The sequence below is a fragment of the Drosophila elegans genome, unplaced genomic scaffold (genome assembly GCF_018152505.1).
Source record: "Drosophila elegans isolate 14027-0461.03 unplaced genomic scaffold, ASM1815250v1 contig_476, whole genome shotgun sequence".
In the NCBI taxonomy this organism is placed as follows: Eukaryota; Metazoa; Arthropoda; class Insecta; order Diptera; family Drosophilidae; genus Drosophila; species Drosophila elegans.
Genome location: NW_024545863.1, coordinates 26,489,587 through 26,503,678, shown reverse-complemented (window position 1 = coordinate 26,503,678; position 14,092 = coordinate 26,489,587). Strand labels below are relative to the sequence as shown.

At 36.3% G+C, this 14,092-nt stretch overlaps 1 protein-coding gene and 1 long non-coding RNA gene across 3 annotated transcripts; one reads left to right on the top strand and one right to left on the bottom strand.

Annotated features, from left to right (window-relative positions):
- Window positions 1–2,636: 2,636 nt before the first annotated feature.
- LOC121467599 lies at window positions 2,637–3,730 on the bottom strand. Of its 2 annotated transcripts, XR_005977659.1 has the most exons (4): window positions 3,586–3,730; window positions 3,452–3,497; window positions 3,110–3,378; window positions 2,637–3,043 (listed from the first exon to the last, which is right to left on the bottom strand). It is a non-coding gene; the product is annotated as an uncharacterized LOC121467599 (long non-coding RNA). The 2 variants fall into 2 exon arrangements; XR_005977658.1 differs by lacking the exon at window positions 3,586–3,730 and having other exon boundaries at window positions 3,452–3,509.
- Window positions 3,731–4,824: 1,094 nt separating this feature from the next.
- Window positions 4,825–5,839, top strand: LOC108145566 (zinc finger CCHC domain-containing protein 9-like). Its single transcript, XM_017271077.2, has 2 exons — window positions 4,825–5,246; window positions 5,300–5,839. Exons 1-2 carry the CDS (start codon window positions 4,862–4,864, stop codon window positions 5,338–5,340), a joined length of 426 nt encoding a protein of 141 aa, XP_017126566.2. The 5' UTR covers window positions 4,825–4,861; the 3' UTR covers window positions 5,341–5,839.
- Window positions 5,840–14,092: the final 8,253 nt, after the last annotated feature.

The window sequence follows — 14,092 nt, the reverse complement described above, 5'->3', positions numbered from 1 at the left end:
CCGATCCGGCTCGTTCCGACTTATATACTACCTGCAATAGAAAGACAACTTTTGGGAAAGTTTCATGCAGATAGCTTTAAAACTGAGAGACTAGTTTGCATATAAACGGACGGACAGACGGACAGACGGACGGACAGACGGACGGACAGACGGACATGGCTAGATCGACTCTACTAGTGACGCTGATCAAGAATATATATACTTTATAGGGTCGGAAACGTCTCCTTCACTGCGTTGCAAACTTCTGACTGAAATTATAATACCCTCTGCAAGGGTATAAAAAAAGCTGCTGAGAAATGTACCAATGAAATAGACAATTTACGAAAGCTTCTTGCAGCTTCGTATATCGATGAAGGGTTGTCAGCCGAACATGCTGATTAGTTAAGCACAAAAGAAGCCAACACAACAATGGTTAAAAACTGTGAGCATGGTAGACTAAAAACAATTCTAGAAGCTGGTAACTTTACCACAATGAATGATGCCATCACGTAGTATATACAATGTAGTACGGAAATGACGGGCAACGCGAAGTCCATATTATACGCACGTGGAGGACTACAATGGTCACTACCAATACGAAAACTTAATGACAACGCAAACAGAATAAAAATAATAATAATAATAAGAATAAAAATAAAAATAATAATAATAATAATAATAATAATAATAATAATAATAATAATAATAATAATAATAATAATAATAATAATAATAATAATAATAATAATAATAATAATAATAATAATAATAATAATAATAATAATAATAATAATAATAATAATAATAATAATAATAATAATAATAATAATAATAATAATAATAATAATAATAATAATAAAAGTAATAATAATAATAATAATAATGTACAAGCTACGCCGGAAAACTCGTAGACTCCCTTAAAAAGAAACAAACGTAAAACAAACGGTTCATACAATCAACCTTAATTTCAATTTTTTTGTTTCACTTCAGAATGAACAAACTAAAAAATTATACACATTATTAGTTCATACTGGTGCAGATATTTCGTTAATAAGAGAAAATTCAGATTCATTTAACGTAGATCACACAAATATTATTCAAACATCAGGTGTTGGTGAAGGAACAACCAACTCCAAGGAACTAACTTCAATAGAACTCCTTTCAAACAACTATGCCATCCCACATAATTTTTATTTAGTTACAACAGATTTTCCAATTCCATGTGATGGGATAAATGGAATCGACTTCATGAAAAAATATAATTGTCAAATAGACTTAAAACCAGAAAACGATTGGCTTATACCACTAACCATACAATATATAGACTGGTCATTTCATACAACGAATTTGGACACAAAAAAATTGAAAGCGGGAGGCCCCCCGGGCTCTCAGCAGCAGGCCCCTGCACTTCGTGTGCATTCGGGTTTTTTGCTCTCTCATTCTCATTCTCATTTTTATGCTCGCGCACTCATTGCACGAGTTCAGTCGCAGAGAGGCGCTTTTTGAAGAAGGCTGCCCTGCGCTTGAATTCGCCTTTGTATGTATGCGTGATCATGCATTCTCATACACGGGAGCATGTGTGCGTTTATTTCATTTCGGCGCATCATGAATATTTTGTCTTTTGCCACTTTTCAAACTTGGTACCCTAAGAATATGGGCGTATTTACTATTGGGTTATGATCAAAATATGAATATTATATGTTATAATATATTTTTTGATATTTCAGCATACATTTTATTTTTGTTTACAAATTCAAATCAGTGGAAGCAGTAAAAAGTTTTACATATATGTATGTATTCGAATTAATAGAAATCAGTCCACTGAGATGGATACAGAGCATATCGCAGTCGTGTCACTTAAAACACCGACTGCTCCTCAGTGGTTGAGAAAACTTCAAACTTCAAAAAAAAACCTCAATCAGCTTTTGTCGATGTTTTGCGAGCGGATTGTGCTTGCATACCCTACCGACGATTGCTTTTCAGAGGAGAGAGCTTTTAGGACACTTGTTTAGAATGTTATGATGAATTATACGCAGTGTAATTTTAATTGTCTTTAACGATTGTAATTGTCTTTAAGCAATTCTTTATAATCCAAGATATTGGCACAATTCAAATTTAAAATTATTATCATTAAAATAACATTTAAACAAAGTATGCGGATTTTTATATTTGTTCCATTTACCTTTACAAAAATATAAAAAATATTTTATTATTTATTCACTTCACAGGCATTCTATTATATGGATGCCCTAATTGTCATCGGTTGTTCAGAAAAGCATATGATTAAAAACCTCACAAACGTTTCTGATTTATGCAGGAAACACAACCTTAAATTGCACCCAGAAAAGTTCACATTTTGCAGACACGAAGTGACTTTCCTTGGACATAAGTGTACTGACAAAGGTATTTTACCAGACAACAAGAAATATGAGGTCATAGAAAAATAGCCAGTTCCAACGGACGGAGATAGCGCTAGAAGATTTCTTGCATTCTGCAATTATTACAGAAGATTCAATAAAAATGTTTCCGATTTTTCACGACTCAACGCGTTTATGCAAATAGAATGTAAAATTCGAGTGGACAGATCAATGTCAAAAAGCCTTCGAGTACCTAAAAAAAACAACTGATGAAACCAACATTATTACAGTATCCCGATTTTAATAAAGAATTTTCCATTACAACCAGTAGCGTAGATAGGGGGGGATCAGGGGGATCAATCCCCCCCTTGGCTCTGAGAATTATAAGATGATATAATCTCAAAATTGAAAAAGAAACACATTTTTCTTCTGACTGTGCAGTACAGCATATTATGTTCAATACTGTTGACTTCTTGTCAACCGACAAATTCTTCCTGGAATCTTTTAGCTTGCCAGCGGTCGCTGCGTTTGCCAGGATTTACGCAGTTTTGGCGTCTGCCTGCCGGTTTGTTGTTCATCAGGTGGGTTCGTGGAAAATATGATAACTCCAGCGCTTCTAACGGACCGACCAATCATGCGACCTCCAAGTGATACTTCAGACAGTCACAGTGCCTCCCAGTTTACTACGTGCTGCGGCGCTGCATCAGCTGCATATAATAGTTTCGAGTATGCATTTCGTTTATATTCTATTAAAATGAAGCGATTTTTAGTACCTGTAAAACCATTTTGCAAACCTCCAAAAACTGAAGACAATGAAGAAGCGCAATCATCTGTCGAAACAGCCGTGAAAAACCTCGGTACGCTGCATCGGGTAGTGAAAATACGGGCGATCAAAGCTCATGTAGTGAAGGCAACAAAAACGTTAAACAACGTAAATAAACACGACGTCGGAAATTTTATTGGCATCAGACTTAGTGAATCTCAGAGGCTGGACTTATTAACAAATGCTTGGGTTCCGCCAAAAAATTACTTTTTTCCATTGCTGCAAAAATTCGAAACTCGAAAATTAAAATTTTGTTACAAATGGTTTTATTGAATTTTCCTGGCTTGCTTACTCAGAATTGCATCATGGTGCATTTTGTGTTCCGTGTGTAGCATTTGCTGTAAGAGGTGACAAAGGGTCACAACCTTTAGATCATTTGGTGAAAGTGAAATTCGATAATTGGAAGAAAGCAAAAGAGGTGTGTACCATAATTATCATCCGAGCCAGCAAACCCGGGACCTCTCAATTTCGCGTGGAGTGCTCTAACCAACTGAGCTACTTCGGAATCCTAATTTGCTCGCTGAAAACCTCCAATTTATGTTTGAAGTTACTTTTTGTCTAACTAGAGATCGACATTTTCACGAATTTGTTTATCCGTCAAAAAACCTTTGACGTTGACATTCAATAAATTGAGTGGAAATATTGAAAAAATCAATTTATCTTGAAATTGATTTTTCACCCACTGAAAAGCTTGAATTTCTTCTTCGATAAGAGAATTTTTATACCCTTGCAGAGGGTATTATAATTTCAGTCAGAAGTTTGCAACGCAGTGAAGGAGACTTTTCGACCCTATAAACTATATGTCGCAGTTCTCAGAAATATTTGAATTCGATGAACGCTAAAGTTATTTGGCGCTCCGATTTTGTTGTCGCTTGGCATAAGCCGCTGGTTCCTGGTAAAACATGGATTCTAGGAATTCCTGCTCTACTCGTAGCGCGACGGCATTGCCAGATCTCTTTTAGAGTGGCGTAGTCGTCGAGTGAGGCCCGGTCGCCCAAGAGAGAGAGAGAGAAACCGGAGAGCAAGAAGTTGCAAGAAGATGAGCTCTGGTATTTGAAGGGTAGTCAGTTTGAATTGGGCTCTTGGCGCGATCGGGACTTACTGCGCAATCGAAATGGCAGACCATGAAAACACTCCTTCTCCGTTATCAGAAGTGGGATCGGCCTTGCCACAGGACAATGAAAGTGTTATAGCTGCATTAGAAGCTCAAAATCGTGCCTTGTTGGAACTTGTGAAATCAATGAACACACCGCGAGTGCCATTAACGGAAGTTAAACCGAATTCCATATCATTGCCGAAATTCGACCCTGATAGTGCGGGCGCGGATGCAAGTGCGTGGTGTAATACAGTTGCATTAATATTTGCTGAAAACAATCTACAAGGCAGTGCTCTTGTCATGGCACTCAGCAAAGCTATGCAAGGAAGTGCTTCCCAGTGGTTGGCGCAAATTTGTTTCAGCGGCATGACATGGCCGCAATTCCAGGAATTGTTTGTGCAACGATTCGTTGGTATCGAGACCCCGGCAGCGACGTTGATGAACATCTTTAATGGGCGTCCAAATCCAGGAGAGAATTAACCCGAATACGGAAGCCGCCTGGTGACGTCGCTCATGTCAAAATTCAAATCAATTGAATTGGAAGAGCTCATCGTATCCATCGTTTTGACGCATCTTTCAAACGTTGATGCTCGCCTTTTAAAGTCAATGTTTACGGGCGCTGTTAAAACCCGCAACGATCTGCAGCAACAATTAAAGACGTATGCGTATTTAAAACGCAACGAATCCTTTGGAAACGAAGTCGAAAGGAAGAAAATGAAACTACCATCTCTAGTGAAGTGTCATCACTGTGGGCGTCTTGGCCATAAGATTGCGGATTGTCAAAAAAGGCGAACGGACGAGAGACAACGGACCACCTCAACTACAGGACAACAACAACGCGCAGTCAACAACAGGACCTGCTTCAAATGTGGGGAGTTCGGGCACTATGCTTCGGAATGCCCACGTAATCGACATAATCTCAAGGAAGTCGAGATTAACAAAAGAGTAAACTTGGTGGCCATAGAACCAAAGGGAGTTTTGAAACAATTTGGTGAGTCTATTCCATTTTGTTTTGATTCAGGCGCTGAATGTTCTCTTGTAAAGGAAAGTGTAGCAGCGAAGTTACAAGGAAAGCGTCAGTTTAGCACAGTGGTTTTAAGGGGCATCGGAAACGAACCGGTGTGGAGCACAGTACAGATAATTTGTAATGTTAATATAAACGAACATTTTATTGAAATATTGTTTCACGTTATTATGGATACTTTTATGAATTTTGATATTCTTATTGGAAGAGATATTTTAAGTCAAGGCTTCGGAGTCGTAATTGAAGCAAATAAATTTGTTATTTATAAGCCTAAAATGGTACAAGCACTGTCGTATGAATTAAATCTGAAAAATCGTTTTAATTTTAATAAAGATTTAAGTGAGCTTGATAAAGAAAAATTAAGTGAAATATTAGAAAAATATTCCAAATCATTTATAGAGGGCATTCCACACACACGAGTAACAACAGGGCTGCTCAGCATACGGCCCATTGATCCACATAAGACTGTTCAGCGTCGCCCATATAGACTTAGTGAAGAAGAAAAGGCTAATGTTAGGGAAATGATTAACGAATTATTGTCTGCAAAAGTTATACGTCCTAGTAGTTCCCCTTTTGCTAGTCCTATGATGCTGGTCGAGAAGAAGAACGGTTCAGATCGTTTATGCGTAGACTACAGGGAACTAAACACAAATACGGTGGCAGATAAATACCCGTTACCACTTATAGCTGACCAAATAGCCCGTATGAGGGGAGCTAGTTTCTTTTCTTGCTTAGATATGGCTAGTGGCTTTTATCAAATTCCAGTTCACCCGGACTCGGTCGAACGGACGGCATTTGTAACGCCCGAGGGGCAGTATGAATTTCTCGCCATGCCATTTGGGTTAAAGAACGCTCCATCGGTGTTTCAACGTGCAATAATTAATGCTTTGGGACCATTAACCCATACCTATGTTATTGTTTATATTGACGACGTTTTGATAGTTGCAGAAACGAAAGTTCAGGCAATGGAAAGATTAGATGAAGTCCTTAAAATTTTAATGGAAGCCGGTTTCTCATTTAACATAAACAAGTGTACATTCCTCACACAGAAAATAAATTACCTAGGGTATGAAGTTAGTGCGGGAGAAATACGACCAAATGGTCGCAAAATAAAAGCACTTGTGGAACTACCACCTCCTCAGACGGTACCTCAGTTAAGACAATTCATAGGATTGGCTTCCTACTTCCGGCAGTTTGTGCCAAAATTTTCAGAGTTATTAAAACCATTATTTCTACTAACTTCTCAAAAATGCAAGGAACTTACATGGAAAGACGAATATGAACAACTTAGACAGAAAATAATAGAAATTTTGACAAGTTCTCCAGTATTGACCATCTTCGATCCCAAACACCCTGTCGAGTTGCATACAGATGCAAGTATGGTTGGTTATGGTGCCATTTTGATGCACCGAATAGATAAAAAGCCGTATGTAATCGAGTATTTTAGTAAATGCACAACTCCAGTCGAGTCCAAATACCATTCTTACGATTTAGAAACTCTCGCAGTGGTGAACGCCGTTAAACATTTCAGGCATTATTTGCAGGGTCTCGAATTTGTGATTTTTACGGATTGCGATTCATTAAGGGCTAGTCGTTCCAAGACCACATTGACGCCGAGGGTACACCGGTGGTGGGGGTACTTACAGGCTTTTCAGTTTCGCATTGAATATAGGAAAGGGGAGAGAATGGCTCATGCTGATTTTCTGTCTCGGAATCCTCTACCCGTCCAAAAGGACTCCCAATTAGAAAAGGTAGTCGAGAAGCGCATAAATTTAACCGAGATCTCCGACAACTGGCTACTCGCCGAACAACAGCGCGATCCAGAAGTTTCTGAAATAATCGAAAAGCTACGTAACGACGAATTAGAGGAATATTTACTAAAAACTTATGAGTTGAGAAAAGGTATGCTTCATCGAAAAATCCAACGCAACGGAAGAACACGCTGTCTGCCCGTAATACCCAGAGCTTACAGATGGGCTGTAATAAACCACGTACACGAAGCTGTAATGCACTTGGGTTGGGAGAAGACATTAGATAAAGTTTATGCGCACTATTGGTTTGCCCACATGTCAAAATATGTTAGGCGTTTCGTAGAAAATTGCATTACATGCAAAATATCAAAAGGCTCTAAAGGTAAAGCGCAGGCAGAACTCCATCCGATTCCAAAAATAGATATACCTTGGCATACTCTGCATATCGATATTACAGGGAAATTGAGTGGCAAGAATGTCCAAAAAGAGTATGTCATTGTTATTATAGACGCCTTTACTAAGTTCGTATATTTGTATCACACTTTGAGTTTAGATACGGAAAACTGTGTGAGAGCAATGAAATCTGTTGTCTCGTTGTTTGGTTTGCCAATGCGTGTGATTGCCGATCAGGGTAGATCTTTTGCCAGTTCCGGATTCCGCGAGTTTTGCTCTTCCCAGAAAATTAACCTACATTTGATTGCCACCGGCGCCAGCCGATCTAACGGTCAAGTTGAACGCGTAATGAGTACGCTTAAAAGTATGCTTACAGCAGTCGAAACAAGCCAGCGCTCCTGGCAAGATGCGCTATTAGAAGTTCAGTTAGCTATTAATAGTACGATTAACCGTGTCACCAAAGTAAGTCCTTTGGAATTAATGATCGGCAGGGAAGGAAGGCCATTCGGTTTGTTGCCTATTACAGAAGAAGAGGAGGTAATAGATAGGGACAAAATTAGAGCGCAAGCCAAAGAAAACATTGATCGGAACGCCAATTACGATAAAAAGAGATTTGATAAAAACAAAGCAAAGATTGTAAAGCACCAGGTTGGTGACTATGTTTTGATTGAAAATGAAGAGAGAAATCAAACGAAGCTAGATCCTAAATTTAAGGGGCCATTTGAAATTATTGAAGTTTTGGAGGGAGACAGATATAAACTAAAGTCGTTAACTAGTAAACGGCAGTATAAATATGCACACGAACATTTACGGTCTCTACCTGATACGCAAATACTTGCAGAAATAGATGAAGAATTTGATCGTTCGATTGATGAAAATAATTAGCTCCGAATGTCAAATGTGTATACGGCTGCACCACGATTCTGTGTGAGTGCGTGGCGGGAGCATATGTATGTGTATACGGCTGCACCATGATCCTATGGGGATGCTTGGCGGGAGCGTATGTGTAAATCCTACGTGGATGCTTGGCAAGAACAATTGTGTGAGACTGCACCACGATTCTGTGTGAATGCGTGGCGGGAGTATATGTGTATACGACTGCACCATGATCCTGTGTGGATACGTGGCGGGAGTCAGGAGGACGAGTTGGTGTCCAATTGGAAATAAAGAGAAATTGTGAAAATGAGTATTGTTGAGATATAACAAGAAACGCTGTTATTGGTTGTATGTTTATGAAATAATTGAATGATTTGGATTAGAAGCTAATGTCAATAAAAAATTGAAAGGAATACTGCTTGTTGTAAAGCTTAATGGGTCATGACCACGCATACACGAGGACGTGTGGAGGTCAGGAAGGCCGTGTCGCAGTTCTCAGAAATATTTGAATTCGATGAACGCTAAAGTTATTTGGCGCTCCGATTTGGTTGTCGCTTGGCATAAGCCGCTGGTTCCTGGTAAAACATGGATTCTAGGAATTCCTGCTCTACTCGTAGCGCGACGGCATTGCCAGATCTCTTTTAGAGTGGCGTAGTCGTCGAGTGAGGCCCGGTCGCCCAAGAGAGAGAGAGAGAACCGGAGAGCAAGAAGTTGCAAGAAGATGAGCTCTGGTATTTGAAGGGTAGTCAGTTTGAATTGGGCTCTTGGCGCGATCGGGACTTACTGCGCAATCGAAATGGCAGACCATGAAAACACTCCTTCTCCGTTATATATATATTCTTGATCAGCATCACTAGTAGAGTCGATCTAGCCATGTCCGTCTGTCCGTCCGTTTCTATGCAAACTAGTCTCTCAGTTTTAAAGCTATCTGCATGAAACTTTCCCAAAAGTTATGTTTCTATTGCAGGTAGTATATAAGTCGGAATGAGCCGGATCGGACGACTATAGCATATAGCTCTCATAGGAACAATCGGAAAAATAAATACAAAAAAAATTATAATTTAGCTGTTTTTTAATTTTTTTCTTAGCTCTTCAACATATAGTATTGGTTAATTATTTCAGAACTACGGTTTACATTTCATCAAAATCGGACGACTATATCACATAGCTTCCAAAGAAATAATAAAAATATATAAAATAACTATCTAATAATTGAGCTGCAAGTCATCATAGCTTCAATGTTTTTCAACATATACGCAATTTTAATGTTTTCAAAAGTATTTAATTCTTGCAATAGCTGCAAGGGTATATGAACTTCGGCTTGCCGAAGTTTGCTTTCTTTCTTGTTTATAATGCAACTTATCAATGTGAAAAATGTGACCAATTTCTGTACACGACTTTCTTTCTTGTTTATAATGCAACTTATCAATGTGAAAAATGTGACCAATTTCTGTACACGACTGTGCAACGCGGATTATTATCGCAGTGTAAAATAAAACTTACAAAAAAACTGGATATTATTCTGAGTCATATCGAATAATAAAATTCTGAAAGCCACTACCAGAAACCAAAGTAAACAGAAAAATTCCTGCGCAGGCAAACTCTAAATAAAGCTTCTCATCCCAACGTATACGAAGTCATTGTAAATGATGAGGTACGAAAAGTAGTGACCTTGCGATTAACGGATTCACTCTGCTTAATAAAGCATGGGAAGAAAGTTATAGCAAGAATTGACATAAGCGATATGTACACCAATGGAATTCTCGACTTAGGTCAGTTCTTTCAAAGGCTTGAAAAACAAGCCGGTATACTAAATATCAGCCATCTCAAAGTAACAACGATCAAAAAGATCTTTGACACCATCTCAACGGAATCTTTCAAAATAATGGGCAATAAAATATTACAATTTCTAAGAGTAGCGCTACTCAAGCCGGTGACCCTATTATCAAATAATGATAAAGAGAAAGAAGCAATACTGTTTACATTCCATAAAGATCCAATACAAGGAGGTCATACAGGCATAGCTAAAACATTAGCAAAAATGAAAAGGTATTATTATTGAAAAAACATGACCAGAGATATATCAAAGTATATAAAAAAATGCCTCAAATGCCAAAAATCAAAAACAACGAAACACACAAGGATCCCATTGACTATCACTGAAACGCCACAAATGGCTTCCGACAGGGCAATTTTGGATACGGTCCACTAACAATATCTTGGTGCAATACCAATACCGAATAAAAGTGCAAATACAATAGCAAAAGCTATATTTAAAGATTTTATTTTGAAGTACGGACCAATGAAGACGTTCGTTAAGGACAGAATATAAAAATTCAATAATAGAAGAATTATGCACAAATTTGAATATCAAAAACATAACTTCTTGGACTACACACCGAAAGTTCTAGCGTCGGCATAATTGTAACACGAACGGACGACATGTGCATTTACCTCGCGCTCCCGCTTAAAAGAGCATAGCCTATACACCTAAGCATATACATAGCCGTCTCTCTGCCGCCGTCTGAGGGCAGCGCAGCGACGAGACTTAGCCTTACTTAGAATTAAAAGAACAATGTAAAAATCAGAAAAACTATAACCGTTGGAGCGGCACCATTGCTGCTCCTACCAAATAAAGAAACGAATTTAACTTAAAAACTTGATGTTTCAATTGTGATCAAAGAGGATACTTTACTGCAACTATGGTGCATCCAGAATTTTCTGTTCTTGAAAACCTCTAAATGTAAATTCATGTCTTTTCATCGCCAATTATTCCATTGCGACGAGCAATCTTGAACGCATTTATTTCGTAAAAGATCTTGGAGTTTTATTTAACTACAACTTAAACTTTACCGATCACATTGGTATACTGTCTGTAAGGCATTTTTGAATTTGTCAAGCCCTGGTTTAACGACTACATCTCAAAACACCTTTAAATTTTTCTTGTTCGACCAATTCTTGAATACTGTTCGTGCGTATGGTCACCTCAATACGCTAAATGTTAGGACCTTATTGAATTAATCAATGGCCAGATTAATTTCTGTAAGAACATCACGCCATATTCGTCCTATTGCACCTAAATTTATTTATCTTCCTTTCGGATACTAACAATAAGTGTATCAAATGTTATGGTAATAACCTAACCAACAGTCGTATGACTGAGTTATGGGGCCCTGAAAATTATTGCTGGGTTGAGAGGTCGTTGCGTTGTAGGCGGGTTCTGCTGGAAACCCAAGTCAAGCCTCGCGCGAGATGATTTGGGTGGACAGAGAGTATTTCATTGTAGGTCGCTTTTTGTTTGTCTATTTCATCTTGTACTGCAAGAATGCCAAGGTCCATGTGGATGTTTTGGTTGCGAAGATACCATGGTGCCCCAGTGATAGTTCTCAGGATTTTTGATTGTGCGCACTGTATGATGTCAATATTGCTGCTGCGTTCCTCCTGGGATGATAATAATAATAAAAGTAATAATAATAATAATAATAATATAAATAATAATAATAATAATAATAATAATAAAAATAATAATAATAATAATAATAATAATAATAATAATAATAATAATAATAATAATAATAATAATAATAATAATAATAATAATAATAATAATAATAATAATAATAATAATAATAATAATAATAATAATAATAATAATAATAATAATAATAATAATAATAATAATAATAATAATAATAATAATAATAATAATAATTATAATAATAATAATAAAAATAATAATAATAATAATAATAATAATAATAATAATAATAATAATAATAATAATAATAATAATAATAATAATAATAATAATAATAAATAAAATTATAATAATAATAATAATAATAATAATTATAATAATAATAATAATAATAATAATAATAATAATAATAATAATAATAATAATAATAATAATAATAATAATAATAATAATAATAATAATAATAATAATAATAATAATAATAATAATAATAATAATAATAATAATAATAATAATAATAATAATAATAATAATAATAAAAATAATAATAATAATAATAATAATAATAATGTACAAGCTACGCCGGAAAACTCGTAGACTCCCTTAAAAAGAAACAAACGTAAAACAAACGGTTCATACAATCAACCTTAATTTCAATCTTTTTGTTTCACTTCGGAATGAACAAACTAAAAAATTATACACATTATTAGTTCATACTGGTGCAGATATTTCGTTAATAAGAGAAAATTGAGATTCATTTAACGTAGATCACACAAATATTATTCAAACATCAGGTGTTGGTGAAGGAACAACCAACTCCAAGGAACTAACTTCAATAGAACTCCTTTCAAACAACTATGCCATCCCACATAATTTTTATTTAGTAACAACAGATTTTCCAATTCCATGTGATGGGATAAATGGAATCGACTTCATGAAAAAATATAATTGTCAAATAGACTTAAAACCAGAAAACGATTGGCTTATACCACTAACCATACAATATATAGACTGGTCATTTCATACAACGAATTTGGACACAAAAAAATTGAAAGCGGGAGGCCCCCCGGGCTCTCAGCAGCAGGTCCCTGCACTTCGTGTGCATTCGGGTTTTTTGCTCTCTCATTCTCATTCTCATTTTTATGCTCGCGCACTCATTGCACGAGTTCAGTCGCAGAGAGGCGCTTTTTGAAGAAGGCTGCCCTGCGCTTGAATTCGCCTTTGTATGTATGCGTGATCATGCATTCTCATACACGGGAGCATGTGTGCGTTTATTTCATTTCGGCGCATCATGAATATTTTGTCTTTTGCCACTTTTCAAACTTGGTACCCTAAGAATATGGGCGTATTTACTATTGGGTTATGATCAAAATATGAATATTATATGTTATAATATATTTTTTTACAAATTCAAATCAGTGGTAGCAGTAAAATGTTTTACATATATGTATGTATTCGAATTAATAGAAATCAGTCCACTGAGATGGATACAGAGCATATCGCAGTCGTGTCACTTAAAACACCGACTGCTCCTCAGTGGTTGAGAAAACTTCAAACTTCAAAAAAAAACCTCAATCAGCTTTTGTCGATGTTTTGCGAGCGGATTGTGCTTGCATACCCTACCGACGATTGCTTTTCAGAGGAGAGAGCTTTTAGTACACTTGATTAGAATGTTATGATGAATTATACGCAGTGTAATTTTAATTGTCTTTAACGATTGTAATTGTCTTTAAGCAATTCTTTATAATCCAAGATATTGGCACAATTCAAATTTAAAATTATTATCATTAAAATAACATTTAAACAAAGTATGCGGATTTTTATATTTGTTCCATTTACCTTTACAAAAATATAAAAAATATTTTATTATTTATTCACTTCACAGGCATTCTATTATATGGATGCCCTAATTGTCATCGGTTGTTCAGAAAAGCATATGATTAAAAACCTCACAAACGTTTCTGATTTATGCAGGAAACACAACCTTAAATTGCATCCAGAAAAGTTCACATTTTGCAGACACGAAGTGACTTTCCTTGGACTTAAGTGTACTGACAAAGGTATTCTACCAGACAACAAGAAATATGAGGTCATAGAAAAATAGCCAGTTCCAACGGACGCAGATAGCGCTAGAAGATTTCTTGCATTCTGCAATTATTACAGAAGATTCAATAAAAATGTTTCCGATTTTTCACGACTCAACGCGTTTATGCAAATAGAATGTAAAATTCGAGTGGACAGATCAATGTCAAAAAGCCTTCGAGTACCTAAAAAAAAACAACTGATGAAACCAACATTATTACAGTATCCCGATT